General features: G+C 59.8%; 1 protein-coding gene across 2 annotated transcripts in view; it reads left to right on the forward strand.

The window, feature by feature from the left end:
• The window catches only part of MRC2 (mannose receptor C-type 2), an 84,937-nt gene that overhangs the window by 57,519 nt on the left and 12,387 nt on the right, over window positions 1-15,031 (forward strand). The window contains exons 10-22 of one of the 2 annotated variants that reach the window (XM_075911591.1): window positions 281-396; window positions 803-951; window positions 1,724-1,941; window positions 3,302-3,444; window positions 4,791-4,893; window positions 6,346-6,484; window positions 7,909-7,944; window positions 9,054-9,214; window positions 9,864-9,931; window positions 11,008-11,108; window positions 12,236-12,378; window positions 13,421-13,535; window positions 13,768-13,931. In XM_075911591.1, coding sequence (XP_075767706.1) covers window positions 281-396; window positions 803-951; window positions 1,724-1,941; window positions 3,302-3,444; window positions 4,791-4,893; window positions 6,346-6,484; window positions 7,909-7,944; window positions 9,054-9,214; window positions 9,864-9,931; window positions 11,008-11,108; window positions 12,236-12,378; window positions 13,421-13,535; window positions 13,768-13,931 — 1,656 coding nt within the window. Of the gene's footprint in view, window positions 1-280; window positions 397-802; window positions 952-1,723; window positions 1,942-3,301; window positions 3,445-4,790; window positions 4,894-6,345; window positions 6,485-7,908; window positions 7,945-9,053; window positions 9,215-9,863; window positions 9,932-11,007; window positions 11,109-12,232; window positions 12,379-13,420; window positions 13,536-13,767; window positions 13,932-15,031 lie in introns of both variants that reach the window. The other variant, XM_075911590.1, reaches the window with a different exon arrangement.

The raw sequence follows: 15,031 nt of genomic DNA on the forward strand, positions 1-15,031 counted from the left end.
AGACTCTTCAATAACGTGTCTTTGGGGGAAGCTCCTTCTGATTATGTGCTGGAGCAGGATTGTTTTGTCCTAACTAGTGGAACCGCAGAGATTCTTATTCATGTAAATGTCTCATCCCCTTTGTGAATCCTACTAGACTCCTGGGCTCAGTAACATCTTGTAGCAGGGAGTTCCACTGGACAATTTTGCATTGTGGGTTAAGGGCACTGGGAAAGCACATCGCTCAGCTGGCACTGAAGTCTGCGAGATGTCTTTCCTTCATTGTCTTCTCTTGTCCCAGGGCTGGAAATGGCACAGCCCCTCTTGCTATTGGCTAGGAGAAGACCGTGTGACCTACAGTGATGCACGGAAGATGTGCGTCGATTTTGGGGCCACCCTCGTCACCATCACCAACAGGTGGGGGCGCTCTGGGGATTAGCTCTGCAGTCAGGGGGTTCAGGTTCCATTCCCTCGGGGACACGCCCAGAGTCTCCCGTCCCCCCGCTTGGTGCTCAACATTCCTGTGGGTCTGAACATGGTCTGGGGGGCAGGACCCCTGGTTTCTATTGCCACGGAGTGCCTGGCTGTGCCCCTTGTGGCAAGTAACGGGGAGCCAGGTACGTCCCGCAGGAGGTAAAGTTAATTAGCGGGGCAACAGCTGGAAGCGCTGGCGACTGTCCTGCTTGTGTGACAGCTGCTGGGGGCTGAACTGGGGATCTCCAGAGCTGAAAACCCGAGTCTACAGCCTGGGCCGTGTGGGACCCGGAACAGCTCCACAGCCCCAGACTCACCGTGGGCATCCCACTTCTCTCGCCCGTGTCAGGTTTGAGCAGGCGTATGTCAGCAGCCTGATCTACGGCTGGGACAGCGAGTATTTCTGGACAGCGCTGCAGGACATCAACGAGACCGGCTCGTTCCGCTGGCTGAGCGGCGACGAGGTCATGTACACCCACTGGAACCGCAACCAGCCCGGTAACGCCAGCTGGGAGAGGGGGGAGCGTGCCACATGCGTGTCTGTTGCCTCCCCTACATGGGCGGTTGGGGAAGGTAGGGCTGGGGGAGGCAAGGCCCTAGCCACACCTCCAGCCCCGTCCCTTCTGCCAAGGCCCCGCCCTTCCCCCATAGGAAAGAGGCCACGGGGAGAGGGCTAGTGGGTAGACATGCACTCACCCCAGCCCCGGAGCAGTGGGGGAAGGGAGGAGAGCGTGCTGCAAGGCCCAGCCCCAGAGCACGGGGAGGGTGGGTGCTGGGGGCAGCAACACTCCGCCCCCGGAATGCCGACAGCAGGTGTTCTGGGGGCGGAGCGTGGGCGGGGCCACGCCTGGCGGCTAGCATACCGGCTGCCCATGCTCCCCTCGTTTCCCATGGCTCTCCTCCCAGCTAGACCCAGGCAGTAACCCGAGGAGGACAGCGGCTCTCCACCTCCCTGTCCTGCGTGTGAGGAGAGCAGACCCCGACCCAGGAGGGGAGAGCACAGGCAGGATCCCAAAGGGCTGGGCAAAGCAAAACGCCATCGCAGGCCAGTCTCTTGGGCGCTGGGGCCATCTCCCACGGCAGCCCGGCGCTGCAGCCAGTCGGCAGGGGGATGCTCCAGCGTGCACCTGGCGACTCCCTTCCATTTCTCCTTCCTACCCCTGGAGGGTGGCACCACCGGGGCCGCAGGAGGGTGGGCTGGGGATGGGCGGGTGGCGGGGGTCTGCTGTCGGCTCACGGCCCGTCTGCCCCCTTCCCTCGAGCGTTCCAGGTTACAGCAGAGGCGGCTGCGTGGCCCTGGCCACAGGGAGCTCCATGGGGCTGTGGGACGTGAAGAACTGCAACACGTTCAAGGCCAAATACATCTGCAGGCAGAACCTGGGCACCCCGGTGAACCCTGAGTTACCAGCCCCGTACCCCACGCCCAGCCTCACGGGCTCCTGCCCCCAGGGGTGGAGCTCGGACCCCAAGCTCCGGCACTGCTACAAGGTAAGGGGTCAGCAGGCCCCAGGGAAGACAGCAGAGTTCTCCGGGTTTGTCTGCGCCCCACGCTGGGTGTGAGGCCGGGCTCCCCTCCGTGCACGTGGAAGCCAGGAGGCCCCTGGCCAGCAAGCACTCAGGCTCCGGGCCCTAGGCCGCTGTGGGAGGTGGGGGTGAACCCAAGCCCTGTTGAGGCACCGAGCCAAGCCCCATCGTGTTGCCGTGTGGACTCAGCTCAGGCTGCAGACCCGCGTCGGACGCTTGGTGTAGTGCGGTGCGGACACGCTGGCCCGGCCGAGAGCCCCGGGCCCAGCTGCTGTAACCCCGGTTCACCACCAGCCCTGCCTTGGAAGCACCGGGCCCACCGGGGGGGAATGGACCCAGGCTTGGCGTGCAGTGTAGACACGCTCTGTGTCCTGCATCCCGCCCCGCAGTGCCAGTCTAGGATTGCCACGGGGCCGGGACCGAACCCTGCTGTGAAACGCAGAAGGAGCTGGGGGGCAGGCAGCCTTCCCCCGTTGATTAGTCGATAACAATTCCATCGACTACTCAATGAGTTAATTAACCTCATTTGAACACCCCTAGCCTGACGAGCAGGGACCGGAGGGAGGGTGCGAACAGAGCCGCTCTCCGCTTCTGGGAGCAAGAGAGGCTGAGGCTGTCCCACGCGGGCCTCCCCAGGAGCCTGCCCTAAGCCCCGGCCCCGCCCCGAGGCGGGATGCAGAGGCCCAGCAGCCCGGCACACCCTCCTTTTTGCGATGGGCTTGCTCTCCCCACACACCTTGGGAGCCCAGCGCTGCTGAGGGTGCTGGACTCTCCGGGCAGCGTGTTGGCCTCCGTGTGTGGGGAGCTGCAGAGCAGTGTGGGGCCGGAGGCAGGGGGCAGGTTCGCCACGCTGGGCATGTCTCCCCCTCCCCCTTTGCTGCTGGCCTGGCGGAGTTTGGAAGGCAGGCCACCCCCCCCGCCCCAGTCCCTCGGCCCCGGACTGCTGTGGGGCTGGCTGAGCAGTCCTCCTCGCGCTAAGCATTATGGGGTGGCAGGTGAATCCTGCTTGCTCTGGGGAGCCAGCCGCCCTCCCCTCCCCTTGCTCATGGCCCTCACAGGCCCGCCCGGGCCAGCCGGTGCTATGGGGCTGGCCCTGGGTGTCGCCAAGCGGTGAGTGGCACCTGCAGGCACCTGAGGCTCTTTGAAACACAGAATGTGGCCCGGGGCTCTGAGTGTGGTGGCAGGTGCCGGTTGTGCCGCTGGGAACCTGGGGACCAGGCCGACCTCGCCAGATGCACTAGAGCCCAGGCGGGAGGGGACTCAGCGTCTCCTGGGCAGGGATCAGGTCAAAGAGCCCTCCGGTCGCCCCTCCCTCCCCCGCTAGGTGTTTAACTACGACAAGCTGCAGGACAAGAAGACCTGGATTCTGGCCCAGCTGTTCTGCCGTGAGCTGGGGGCCCAGCTGCTCAGCCTGGCCAGCTACGAGGAGGAGCATTTTGTAGCCAACACGCTGAACAAGATCTTCGGGTGAGTAGTGGGGTGTGAAGGCAGCGAGGGCGCGTGCGAATGCAGGCGGCGAGGGCGCGTGCGAATGCAGGCGGCGAGGGCGCGTGCGAATGCAGGCAGCGAGGGCGCGTGCGAATGCTGGTGGTGGTGGGCGTGCCCACGCTCTCTTGCACCCCGGTGACTGTGGCCGTGCGTACAAGACTCCATGTGTGCTCGCAGGCCGGGATGCATGCGGGTGTCTTGGTGCATGTGCGGCTTCGTAGGCAGAGCGTGTGCACTGGCCTGAGTGGGAGTGTAACTGAGTGTGCGTTGTCTACGAGGCTGAAAAGACGAGCTGTTTACCTTTGGGGAGGCAACACGGGTGTGAAACAGATGCCCACTGTTTAGGCTCGAGTGGGTGCCCGGAGATAAGCTTGTAAGAATATAAAATGCCAAGTGGACGAGTGAAAAACACAGAGCTGTGTACTCTGCCTTGTCAGAAGAAGGAGCTGCTCAGTGACATTATAGGGAGCAAGCTGGGAAATAAGGAAACCCTTTTTTTTTAACCTAAGGGATGATTGGCCTGTGGAACTCATTGCCGCAAGATCGTGCGGAGGCCTGCATCCTAGCAGGACTCCAGGCATTTACATGGCTAATGAGAATATCCAGAGTTACACAGTAAAGATTTAAACCAAGGAGCGTGACGCTTCCTGCCACAGGACGAAATTCCGTCACAAGCCTCATCTGAGGAGCTCCTCCCTTGAGTAGATTCTTACGCAATCCTCTGCTGGGGATCCTGCGCCTTTCGCTGAAGACGCTCGGACAGGGCACAGGGGCTGGCTTCCCTTTGATCTGAGCTCGTGTGGCATTTCTTAAAGGGATGTAAAAAGGGTTAAAAAATACTCGCCATGTCACCAATCAAAATTCCATCAGTTGCTCGGTTAAACAGGCCCTGGGGCTGCCAGCCCCACGGCTACTGGCCCTGCGCTCCCTAGCAGAGTTAACTGTTAACAGCTTATCAGTTAATGGGTTAATTGTTTCAACTCTTCCATCCCTACTTCCTTATGCCCCGTGTCTGTGTGCACGCGCACAGATGGGCCTGTGTGCACGGTCAGCAAAGCGTGCACACGCGAGTGCCCGACGTGGGAGTGCACGTGATTTTTGTCAGTGATATTCCCAGGGATGGGGATAAAATGGCGGTTGCAGATGCCTTGTGGGCTGTACCGACTGTGTTCTGCCTGTTCTCACTGCTGGGCATCCCTGGAGCATTAGAACTGGCCCCAGGGATTCTTCCTGGTCACTCCCCTCCAGCTCCATGCTAAAGGAAAGAGACGGCAAGAGTGTTTTCCCCTCCCCCCACTTCACCAGCTCCTCGTGGTTTCTTCCAGTGAATCGGAACCGGAGATCCATGAGCAGCACTGGTTCTGGATCGGCTTGAACCGGCGGGATCCTGGAGCAGAGAGGAGCTGGCAGTGGAGCGACGGCCTTGGGGTGAGTACGGACGCACTGTGCTCCATGATGGGTGCTGGCCCAGCCGTGCCGTGAGCACCGAAGCCAGCAGGGCTGCCGCAGGGATGGCAGATTGGCCTCCAAAGTCCTCAAAGTGCTGGACAGGCTGGCTGCACACTATTGACAGAGATAGCTCTGCAGGAGCCACTTCGCCCGTTGCTGAAATGCAGCCACCTCTGGGGTGGAGGAGAGCAGCTGTTCGGCAGTGCAGTGCGGTAGTTCAGGCCAGGAAGTGGAGTCCGCAAGGGGCATTGTAAGGAGGCCAAGGGGACTGTTAGTGATCTGGAATTTGCTCAGGGCTGGTGCAGGCAGGCGTCACTCTAGTGCCGTTAATGGAGATATTTAAATCTCGGGCTTCATTTGCAAGTTCGAATGACTACATTAGCCACCCTAGTTCGAACCATGGAGGCTGGGCTTCCCTTTTACCTAATCCAGTGGTTTTCAACCTGTTTTCATTTGCAAGCTTCTAGGCAGTTTTGAACGGACGTGGGGGACCCCTTTGGAAATCTCAGCCATAGTCTGTGGATCCCCCGAGTTCCTGGACCACAGTTGAAAACCACTGGCCTATTCCTTCATACCTGATCCTTCTGCTGCACAGTGTGGGCTTTGCAAGAGATGCAGACACAAAGTTCCAGTTCCCACTAGGGATGTTAAATAAGTGCTTGTTCCACCTTTGAAATGTACAAGAGCCTCAGCAGGGGCTCTTGACTTTTCAAAGTTGGAACCGCATGAAGCCCAGGCCCAGTGGGGTGTCCTGGGCTCCACGCAGTGTTTCAAAGACGAAACGCCGCCGCTGCACCCTTGCCCCATCCCACCAAGCTGGAGCTGGAGCTGGGGGGACTGGCTTTTGAGCCTGCTCCCCCCAGCACCCCTCCTCTTCCATCCCTTGTTGCCTCTTTGTGATAGAGGCAGCAAGGGGAGGGGGCGACTAGTCAACTAAGGTGTCGACTGTCCAATAAGCTCTTCCTTATTGGATAGTTGACTAGTCACTTAGTCGCTTACATCCCTAGTTCCCACCTCAGCCTGATCCCACCATGGAACAGCTGCTGGGACTGTGTGTGAGACACAGGGCTGGATAATGTTGTGAGCCGTGGTGGCCCTTGGTATCCCAACTCCGATGCCCTGCGCCTTAGAACGCACAGCTGTCCTGCCCCAGACGCATAGGGCAGTGGGGAAGGAGGCGGAGCTGGGCAGTCAGTTGTTGCACTGCTGGGATTATCTGGGCACTTGTGTGGGGGGGGGGGGTGCAGCGCTGCACAACTGGCCAGGTGCATTATGGGAGGGGTTTGCTCGCAACGGAAGCATCTGAGTGCCAGAGTGGCTGTAGATGGGCCGGCACGCCGATCCGTCGCTCCAGGAGACCAGACCAGAGGGGCGACTCCAGTTCCCAAGGGTTTGCAGGCTCTAACTCGACCCTTCTTTCTTGGCTCCCAGTTTTTCTACCACAACTTTGACCGCAGTAACCATGACGACGATGACATCCGGAACTGCGCCGTGTTGGACCTGGCCTCCTTGCAGTGGATGCCTATGCAGTGTGACTCGCAGCTGGACTGGATCTGCAAACTGCCCAAAGGTAAGAGGGAGCGCGGGCTCTCCAGGCGGCACAGGGCTGAGGCAGGGCCTGCAGGGAGATTGCAACGCCTCCCATCTGCCAACCTCAAAGCACGTCTCCCACGCCCCGGTGGTAGGAAAGGGGTCTGTAGGGCTCACTGGCATGGGCTCTCTTGGGGCTGCTTGTGGGCACAGGGGCTGTGTCTAGACTGGCATGATTTTGCGGAAATACTTATAACGGAAAAGTTTTTCCGTTAAAAGTATTTCCGCAAAGGAACGTCTAGATTGGCACGGATGCTTTTGCGCAAAAGCATCCCTGCCCAGTATAGACGCGCTTTTGTGCAAGAAAGCTCTGATGGCCATTTTAGCCATTGGGCTTTCTTGCGCAAAAAATGAAGGTGCCTGTCTACACCGGCCCTCTTGCACAAGAGGGCTTATCCCTGAGCGGGAGCGTCAAAGTATTTGCACAAGAAGCACTGAATTCTTACATTAGAACGTCAGTGCTCTTGCGCAAATTCTCGCAGCCAGTGTAGACAGGCAGTCGCTTTTGTGCAAAATCTTGCCAGTCTAGACGCCCCCAGGGAGTTTTCCCTGTTGGAGGCTGGAGCCGCCCCCTCCATGGTTATAACAGGCTGTGTCCTCGTTGCACAAATAAGCATGTTCTTAACTTGAGTGAAAGTAACCGTGAAGAAGGGTAACTTAGCCCCTCAACTTCAAGCCTAGATAGGAGTCTGGGGTGAACTCACACACCAGCCCACGTAAAAGCTGAGTTCCTGCGTCTTCGCTGCTGTTGTAACCCAGGTGAGTTAACCTGAGTCAAAAACCCCCTTTTGTGCAGTGTAGACAAAACTAAGCCGTCCTGGCCAGATCTGAACCCTCTCTGGGGAGCCTCTCTAGATCCATCTGAGGAGGAAATGCCCCAGACTGAGGAGAGAAAAAACCACAAATCAACCCTCCCGAAACACTGCCCTGCCCACACAGAGGCTACATCTATACTGCAGAGTTTTTGTGCAAAAACTCACGGAGTGTCCACACTACAAGCGCATTTTTGCACAAGAAAAAGTACAGTAGATCGTGAGAAGAGAGGGCTTTTTGTGCAAGCGCTAGTCCTCCTTCTACGAGGTGCCAGCAGCTGGTGCCGGGCTCTCTGGGATCCCTCTGAAATCACCACCCCCCCGGCCCCGGACGGCTGATCGAGAATGCCTGCGGGCTCGGGATCCATCCGTCAGAAGCGGTTTGAAAGCCCCAGGACGCTGCCGCCGGCCGAAGCCACGTGGCGTGGGAGGCCACTTCCAGCTAATTGCCATCTGTCTGATTGGCTTCGCAGCCCTGGGCTGAAAGGGGGCAGGCGACTCCCGTGCAGGAATCGGAGCCGCTGCGGCCCGCGGGCAGGAGCCGAGCGACATCCAGGTGCTTTGCTCATCCCCCTTCTCTGTGTTTGAACAGGTGCTGACGTGAAGCAGCCAGAGGTCACCACCCAAGGTGCGTCCCGGGCACGTGGGAGTCTGCGTGTCCCTCGCTGTCTGTCTCCCCCGCCGAGCGTGCCCACACCCCGAGGCCTGTGTTGTGCGTGCCTCTGCCTCTCGTGCGTATCTCCCCGTTGGCGTCCACCTCGTGGAACCGAGTGCCTGATCCATGAGGTGTTTGCGTCCGCTCTGTGGGCCCTGTGTCCTTCCAACGGCAGCTCCCCTCCCAGGCCTTAACAGCATTAATGAGCAAACCCTCAGAAACCCCTCCAGAGCTCAGGCAGCATCACTGGCCCTGTTTTACATAGGGGGAAACTGAGGCAGGGAGCCGGAGAGGCGGAGCTGAGGGAGCCGGAGAGGCAGAGCTGAGGGAGCCGGAGGGGCGGAGCTGAGGGAGCCGGAGGGGCGGAGTTGAGGGAGCTGAGGGAGCTGGAGAGGCAGAGCTGAGGGAGCTGGAGGGGTGGAGCTGAGGGAGCTGGAGGGGCGGAGCTGGGGGACCTGAGGGAGCTGGAGGGGCGGAGCTGAGGGAGCTGGAGGGGTGGAGCTGAGGGAGCCGGAGGGGCGGAGCTGAGGGACCTGAGGGAGCCGGAGGGGTGGAGCTGAGGGAGCCGGAGGGGCGGAGCTGAGGGATCTGAGGGAGCTGGAGGGGCGGAGCTGAGGGAGCTGGAGAGGCAGAGCTGAGCGAGCTGGAGGGGTGGAGCTGAGGGAGCCGGAGGGGCGGAGCTGAGGGATCTGAGGGAGCTGGAGGGGCGGAGCTGAGGGAGTTGGAGAGGCAGAGCTGAGGGAGCTGGAGGGGTGGAGCTGAGGGACTTGAGGGAGCTGGAGGGGCGGAGCTGAGGGAGTTGGAGAGGCAGAGCTGAGGAAACTAGAGGGGCAGAGCTGGATATCCAATACTGGGGGCATGAGCAGAGCTGCGGGGAGATTGGCCGGAGGGGCTACGGATCAGGCAGGAGGTCGAGTTGCCAAGGGGCCGCTAGCACAGCAGGTGCTGCCCTGGAGCTGTCACTGTCTCACAGCACAAAATGTCTCTTGCTCCCCCGCACCTGTGGCAAGCGTGACAGACGCCAAGGAAGCCGCAGAGGGGCTGCTGCTGACCCTCCTCTCCTCTGCTCTCTGTGTCCGCAGGCAGCAAAGAGTGGCTGCCGTACCAGGATGCCGAATACAAATTCTTTGAGCATCACTCGACCTGGGTGCAGGCTCAGCGCATCTGCACCTGGTTTCAAGCCGAGCTGGTGTCGGTTCACAGCCAAGCCGAGCTGGACTTTCTGGGGCAGAGCCTGAAGAAGGTAGGAGAATGTAGCCCAGCAGAGGGCACCCTGGGGGCGTGTCTGGTCCCCGCGTGTCGCTCAGCGCTGCCGCTAGCTGGATGCGGGTTTGCGCAGGCAGGGAACCGGCTCCCTCCCACGCTGGATTCCCCGCACGAGAGCCGAGCAGGGTGGCAGTGATGTAAGTCCAGCGTGCACAAGCCAGCACCAGCAGATACGGGGCTCGTAAAATCCCGTTTAACTGGCTAGTCGTTAACTGGCCCTCCCCCAGCCGCCACCCTCACTGCCACAGCAGGGGGTGCTCCAGCCCCACTGGTTAAACCGTCACATCCCTAGCAGACCCCCTGGATTCATACCCATGTAACTGGGAGCAGACATTGGCTCTGGCTTGGCCTTAGGGCTGACTGGCACCAGCGAACGCAGCTCACTGCTCCTGACAGGAGGAGGATGGGCACTGACCTCTCCACCTTTGGAGGACGGCGCGTCAGGATTGGGAGGGAGGGGGCACCTCTGTCGGGTTTGTGACCTTGGGGAAGCCTGAAGAAACTGCTGGACGCAGCCCGGACGGCCCCGGGAGGCCCTGGAGGAGGAGGCAGGAGCTGAGTGGGGCCTGTCGGATTGGCTGGGCTCTGCCTGTCACGCTGACGCGTCCCGTGCTTGGGTTTCCCAGTTCTCCCGGGGTCAGGAGCAGCACTGGTGGATCGGGCTGCACAGCTACGAAAACGACGGACGATTCAAGTGAGTGCCCTCGCTCCCCCTGCAGCCCGCTCGCTGCCCTCCATCCTACCCCCACCCCGGTCTGAAGAGGGCTGCCTTGCCGTGCAAGCCCAAGCAGGAACCCCACCTTACATTCCAGCTATGGGGGGCGGGGAGAGGGCGCCGGGGGCAGGGTTCCGGACTCCTCCGCTCCCCTGGCTGGAAACGCCTTTGCTGGGGGGAGTCGGCATTCTGCCCTCCGATACACGCCTGCCCAGAGCTGCAGGAGCCGGGCAGGGTGTCTCCTTGCTCACTGTCTGTGGGCTGAGCCCGGAGCCTCTCCAGCCCCGAGTTCCGTTCCGGCCACGTCCGGGTGGGCCGTTGGCAGCTGGGTCTCGGAGCCCGAGCCTCTGCTGCTGGAGCGGAACAGCCAGCCCCTTGGCTCAGGCTGGCTCATCACCCTCTCCGCTGTGAGAAGAGGGCCAGCGGGCCGGGCACCGTGGGTGTGGGCTGCCCTCTGTGTATTGACAGGGTGTTACACCTGCCTCAGGAGTCGGGTACAGTCTGTGCTGCGAGGCATGAGCCTGCCCAGTGTAACCACACAAGCCAGCCCTCCCCCCCCCGTCCTTCCCCCCAGAAACCTCCCATCTGACCTTCGCCTGGGAGCTCCCCTGGGCGCTCTGTCCTGGCTGGTGCCGGGCCTGCCCTTTGGGGAGGGGAATAGGTGCCCCAGCCACATGTCTGCCCATGCCGCCCACAGGGAGCCTTGGTCCCATTCCACAGCAGCCAGTGGCGAGGCTCCCCTGAGCTTGGATGGGAGCAGAATTACTCCTCAGCCCCACACTGGCTGCTCTGAAGTCCCCCTCGGTTAGAGGCAGCCCAAGCCGGGCGAGAGCACCCAGCTGGTGGGTAGCAGCTGCAGGTGCAGGGAGAACTGCCCAGCCCAGAGCCTGCCCTGCAGGAATCGCGTTGCCCCCAGCTCTGGGCTTTCCTGCTCCGACTGTGCAAGAACTTGTCTGCCTGATCAGTAGCCATACCCCCCGCTGGCTCCACCCCCCACTGGCTCCGCCCCCTTTCCGTGTGCCGCTACTGACACGTCCCATCATCGCCTTCCCCAGGTGGTCCGACGGCTCCCTCCTCAACTTCATCTCGTGGGCGCCGGGCAAGCCGCGGCCAATCAGCAAGGAGAAGAAGTGCGTGTATGTGACGGCCAGCAGAGGTGAGAGGTTTGTACGTGTCAGGAGACTGGCCTCAGAGCCCCCCAGGCCCGTTGGCAGCCCCCCCCCAGCCAGGCAGCTCAGTCCCAGCATCCTGGTCGGGGGAGCCATGGCACGGAGATGGAGGAATCATCGTAAGCGGCCTGATGCTCGGAGGTGCTGAGCACCCCAAGTGAAGTCAGTGGGCGCCGCAGGTGCTCGGTGGCTGTGAGTAGCAGCCCTGGGAGGTCTTAGCAGGAGGGCACTAAGTGGCCTGCCCAGCTGGTTGCCGGCAGAGCTGGGAATTAAGTCCTGATTCCAAGTCCTTGCTCTGACTAAGACAACCAGTATCCCATGCACCCACCAGGGATGTGCATGTCAGACCCCCCCACACACCCATTATGCTGGCCGAACATGCCTGGCACCGGCATGACAAACGGTGAGGTGAATATTTGAGGTCACTGATTCGATGTTCCCTGTAACTTTTCCCATCCACATGCAGATTTTTTCCATCCATGTGCGGAATAAATTGTTATGTGCACCGAGGCATGTGTGAATGTGCACCACCCATAGAAACCAAACCTCGCTGTGGGCTCTGCTAATCAGCTGGGCGGCATTGGGATCTCTCCCGAGTGGCCGCACAAGTGCCCAGCTTACAGGGAGCGCTGGCTGGTGTGCACCAGCCATTGCAATAGCACAGTGCCTTGGAGTCGGGGATGTTACAGTCCGCTGGCTGCCTGCGTGGTACAGAGGAAAATCGCATGCGCCGTCTGGGTATGTCTAGACTACATTTTTTTTGAAAGGAGATATGCAAATTTGGTGTTAATTTGCATATCTTCATCCAATCGCTTTTTCGAAAGTGGGTTTTTTGAAAGTGAAAGTAGTCTGGACACGTTTTTTTCTGAGAAAAAAACCCTCTTTTGAAAAACCGCGTAAACTTCCTTTTTGTAGGTTTTTGGTTTTGGGAAGTTTTTTTTCCGAAAAAAGGGTTTTTTTCAGGAAAAAGTGCATCCAGACTACTTTCACTTTCGAAAAAGCGATTGGAAGAAGATATGCAAATTAGCACCAAATCTGCATATCTCCTTTCGAAAAAAACCCCCATAGTCTAGACATACCCCCCCCCCTCTCTCTCTCTCTCTCTCTGAAGAAGACTGGGGGGACCAGAAGTGTCTCACGGCGCTGCCGTATATCTGCAAACGGAGTAACACCACGGCCCTGAAGCCCTCGCTGCCCCCAGTGCCCGCTCCTGTTCCTGGCGGCTGTGCATGGGGCTGGATCCCGTTCCTCAACAAGGTATCCCAGCAGGCAGGCAGGCGCCACATCTGCCCCTCCCCCCCACACGTGTCCAGTGACGCTCCTGTGCGTGGACAGAGAGCCCTGGTGCGGTTCTGAGCTCCCAGTGGTGGTTAGGGCCCCCAAGGGGCAGGATTCCTGGGGCTTTCCACTAGCTGCCTGAGGGCCCGAGGAAAGTGAACTGGCACATTGAGTATGTGGGAGGTGAGGGGCTGTGGGTATGTCTACACTTGCACCCTCTTTGGAGAGAGGGATGCAAATGACGACATTCAAAACTGCAAATGAAGCCGGGAGTTAAATATCCCGCTCTTCATTTGCATAATCGCGTTATGGCGTTATTTCGAAATAACAGATGCTGTGTAGACGCGGTTATTTCGAGAGAAAACCCTTCTCTCAAAATAACCCTTATTCCTCGTACAATTAGGTTTACCGGTTATTTTGAGAGAAGGGTTTTCTCTCGAAATAACTGTGTCTGCACAGCGTCTGGTATTTCGAATTAGCGCCATAATGCAAATATGCAAATGAAGCACGGGATATTTAAATCCCGGCTTCATTTGCAATTTCGAATGTTTTCATTTGCATCCTTCTCTCGAAAGAGGGTGCAAGTGTAGACATTCCGTGTGTGTGTGTGTGTGTGTGTGTGTGTGTGTGTGTGTGAGAGAGAGAGAGAGAGAGAAGGTTTTGTGTGGATGTGTGAAGGGATCGCGGGTACGTGTGCGTGGGTTAGTGGGTCGGGTACAAGGTGTGCTTGTGGCCAGCCAGGGGAGGGGAGTATGTGGGTGGGGAACAGGTGCATGTGGGGGTGTTTGTCAGGGGGTAAAATAGCAGAGGTCATTGGTTGTTCTGTTTGTACAGCGCCTAGCGCGTCGGGGCTTTGCTCTGTGACTGGGCTCCCCAGGGCTGCGTGAGCCCACTTGGAAGCTGAGCCAAGCTCCGGGGAGCACAGGGAGGGAGGGAGAGCATGGCGGCGAGGGGCGGGCAGGCGGGCGGGTGGGAAATGCCTCCTGAACCTCTCTCCCGTCTGCCCTCGGGCCTTGCCTAGTGCTTCAGCATCAAGGGCCACGACAAGGCGGAGCAGGTGAAGTGGCAGGAAGCGAAGCAGGCCTGTGAGAGCCAGGGCGCCGTGCTGGCCACCATTTCCAACCACCTGGAGCAAGGTAGGGCACCCGCCAGAGGCCTCTGCTGCTGCCGTGGCTGGGCATGGCTAGGGGATCCCAGGGCCCTGAGGGCTACATGCGAGGAGCCTGTGGGTCCGAGAGCCGCCCGGCGCAGAACCTGCCTCCATGGGGCTGAAGGCCGAGGCGTCGGGAGCATGTGCTTTCAGCGGGAACCCGCGCTGCCGCCATTGGTCAGCTGGGTCCCTCCCGCCTCTGTGTTCCCGCCTCTCAGCTTTTGTAACATCCGTCCTGCCCAACGTGACCTTTGACCTTTGGCTCGGCCTCCACGATGCCAAGAAGGAGTTTCAGTGGGTGGAATCGGAGCCCGTCCGCTACGTCAACTGGGCGCCGGGGGAGCCCTCCGGCTACGGCACCTCCACAGCTAGCGACAAACCGGTAAGCGACTCGGTGGGCCCTTCCCTTCCCTCCCCCCCCCACCGCCGCCCAATGGCCTCCTGATCCCGGAGAGGGATTTGCTGAAGCCCTGAGGTTTTCTCTTCCCGGCACTGGCTGTCCAGCTCTGCAACTGGCTTCACGGGGACAGGAGGCCGGGGCAAGGTTCTGAAGGGTGTGAACCCCCGGGCCAGGAAAGGAGCCTGTGGCAGCAGCCCAGTGGAGGCAGGAGGGGGATGGGTACCTAGGAGTCTGGCATGAACAACGGGCAACGGGAAACGTGGGTGGGACTGGACGCTCCCTGGCTGTGCAAGAACCTCCCAAGGGGCTGGAGAGGGAGCCCTGCCCCTCGGCAGGTTTAGAAACAGACTGGACAGAGGGAGTGTGCTGGAGGGATTGGGCCAACAGAAATCTGATGAGGTTCAACAAGATCACATGCAGAGTCCTGCACTTGGGACGGAAGAATCCCAAGCATAGTTACAGGCTGGGGACCGCCTGGCTAAGCAGCAATTGGGCAGAAAAGGACCCGGAGATGCAGAGGATGAGAACCTGGATAAGAGTCAGCAGAGTGTCCTTGTAGCCAAGAGGGCTAATGGCGTAGTAAGGTGCATTAGGAGCATTGCCAGCAGATCCAGAGGAGTGATGATTCCCTTTTATTCGGCTCTGGTGAGGCCACGTGTGGAGTATTGTGTCCAGTTCTGGGCTAATTTAGTCTGCAGAAGAGAAGAGTGAGGGGGGATTTGATAGCAGCCTTCAGCTTCCTGAAGGGAGGTTCCAAAGAGGCTGGAGAGAGGCTGTTCTCAGTGGTGGCAGGTGGCAGAACAAGGAGCAATGGGCTCAAGTTGCGGTGGGGGAGGTCTCGGTTGGATCCGAAGAAAAGCTGTTTCCCTAGAGGGTGGGAAGCGCTGGGCTGGGTTCCCTAGGGAGGGGGTGGAATCTCCATCCCTGGAGGTTTTAATCCCGGCTTGACAAGCCCCTGGCTGAGCTGATGGAGTTGGGTTGGTGCCGAGTGTCACTCTCCAGGCCGGATCCCTGGCTCCATTCGGCGCCCCAGAGGAGGGGGTGGGATTTACGGGCTCTGTGCCCCCTTTGTTCTCCCTCGC

Source organism: Pelodiscus sinensis, chromosome 29 (genome assembly GCF_049634645.1).
Source record: "Pelodiscus sinensis isolate JC-2024 chromosome 29, ASM4963464v1, whole genome shotgun sequence".
In the NCBI taxonomy this organism is placed as follows: Eukaryota; Metazoa; Chordata; order Testudines; family Trionychidae; genus Pelodiscus; species Pelodiscus sinensis.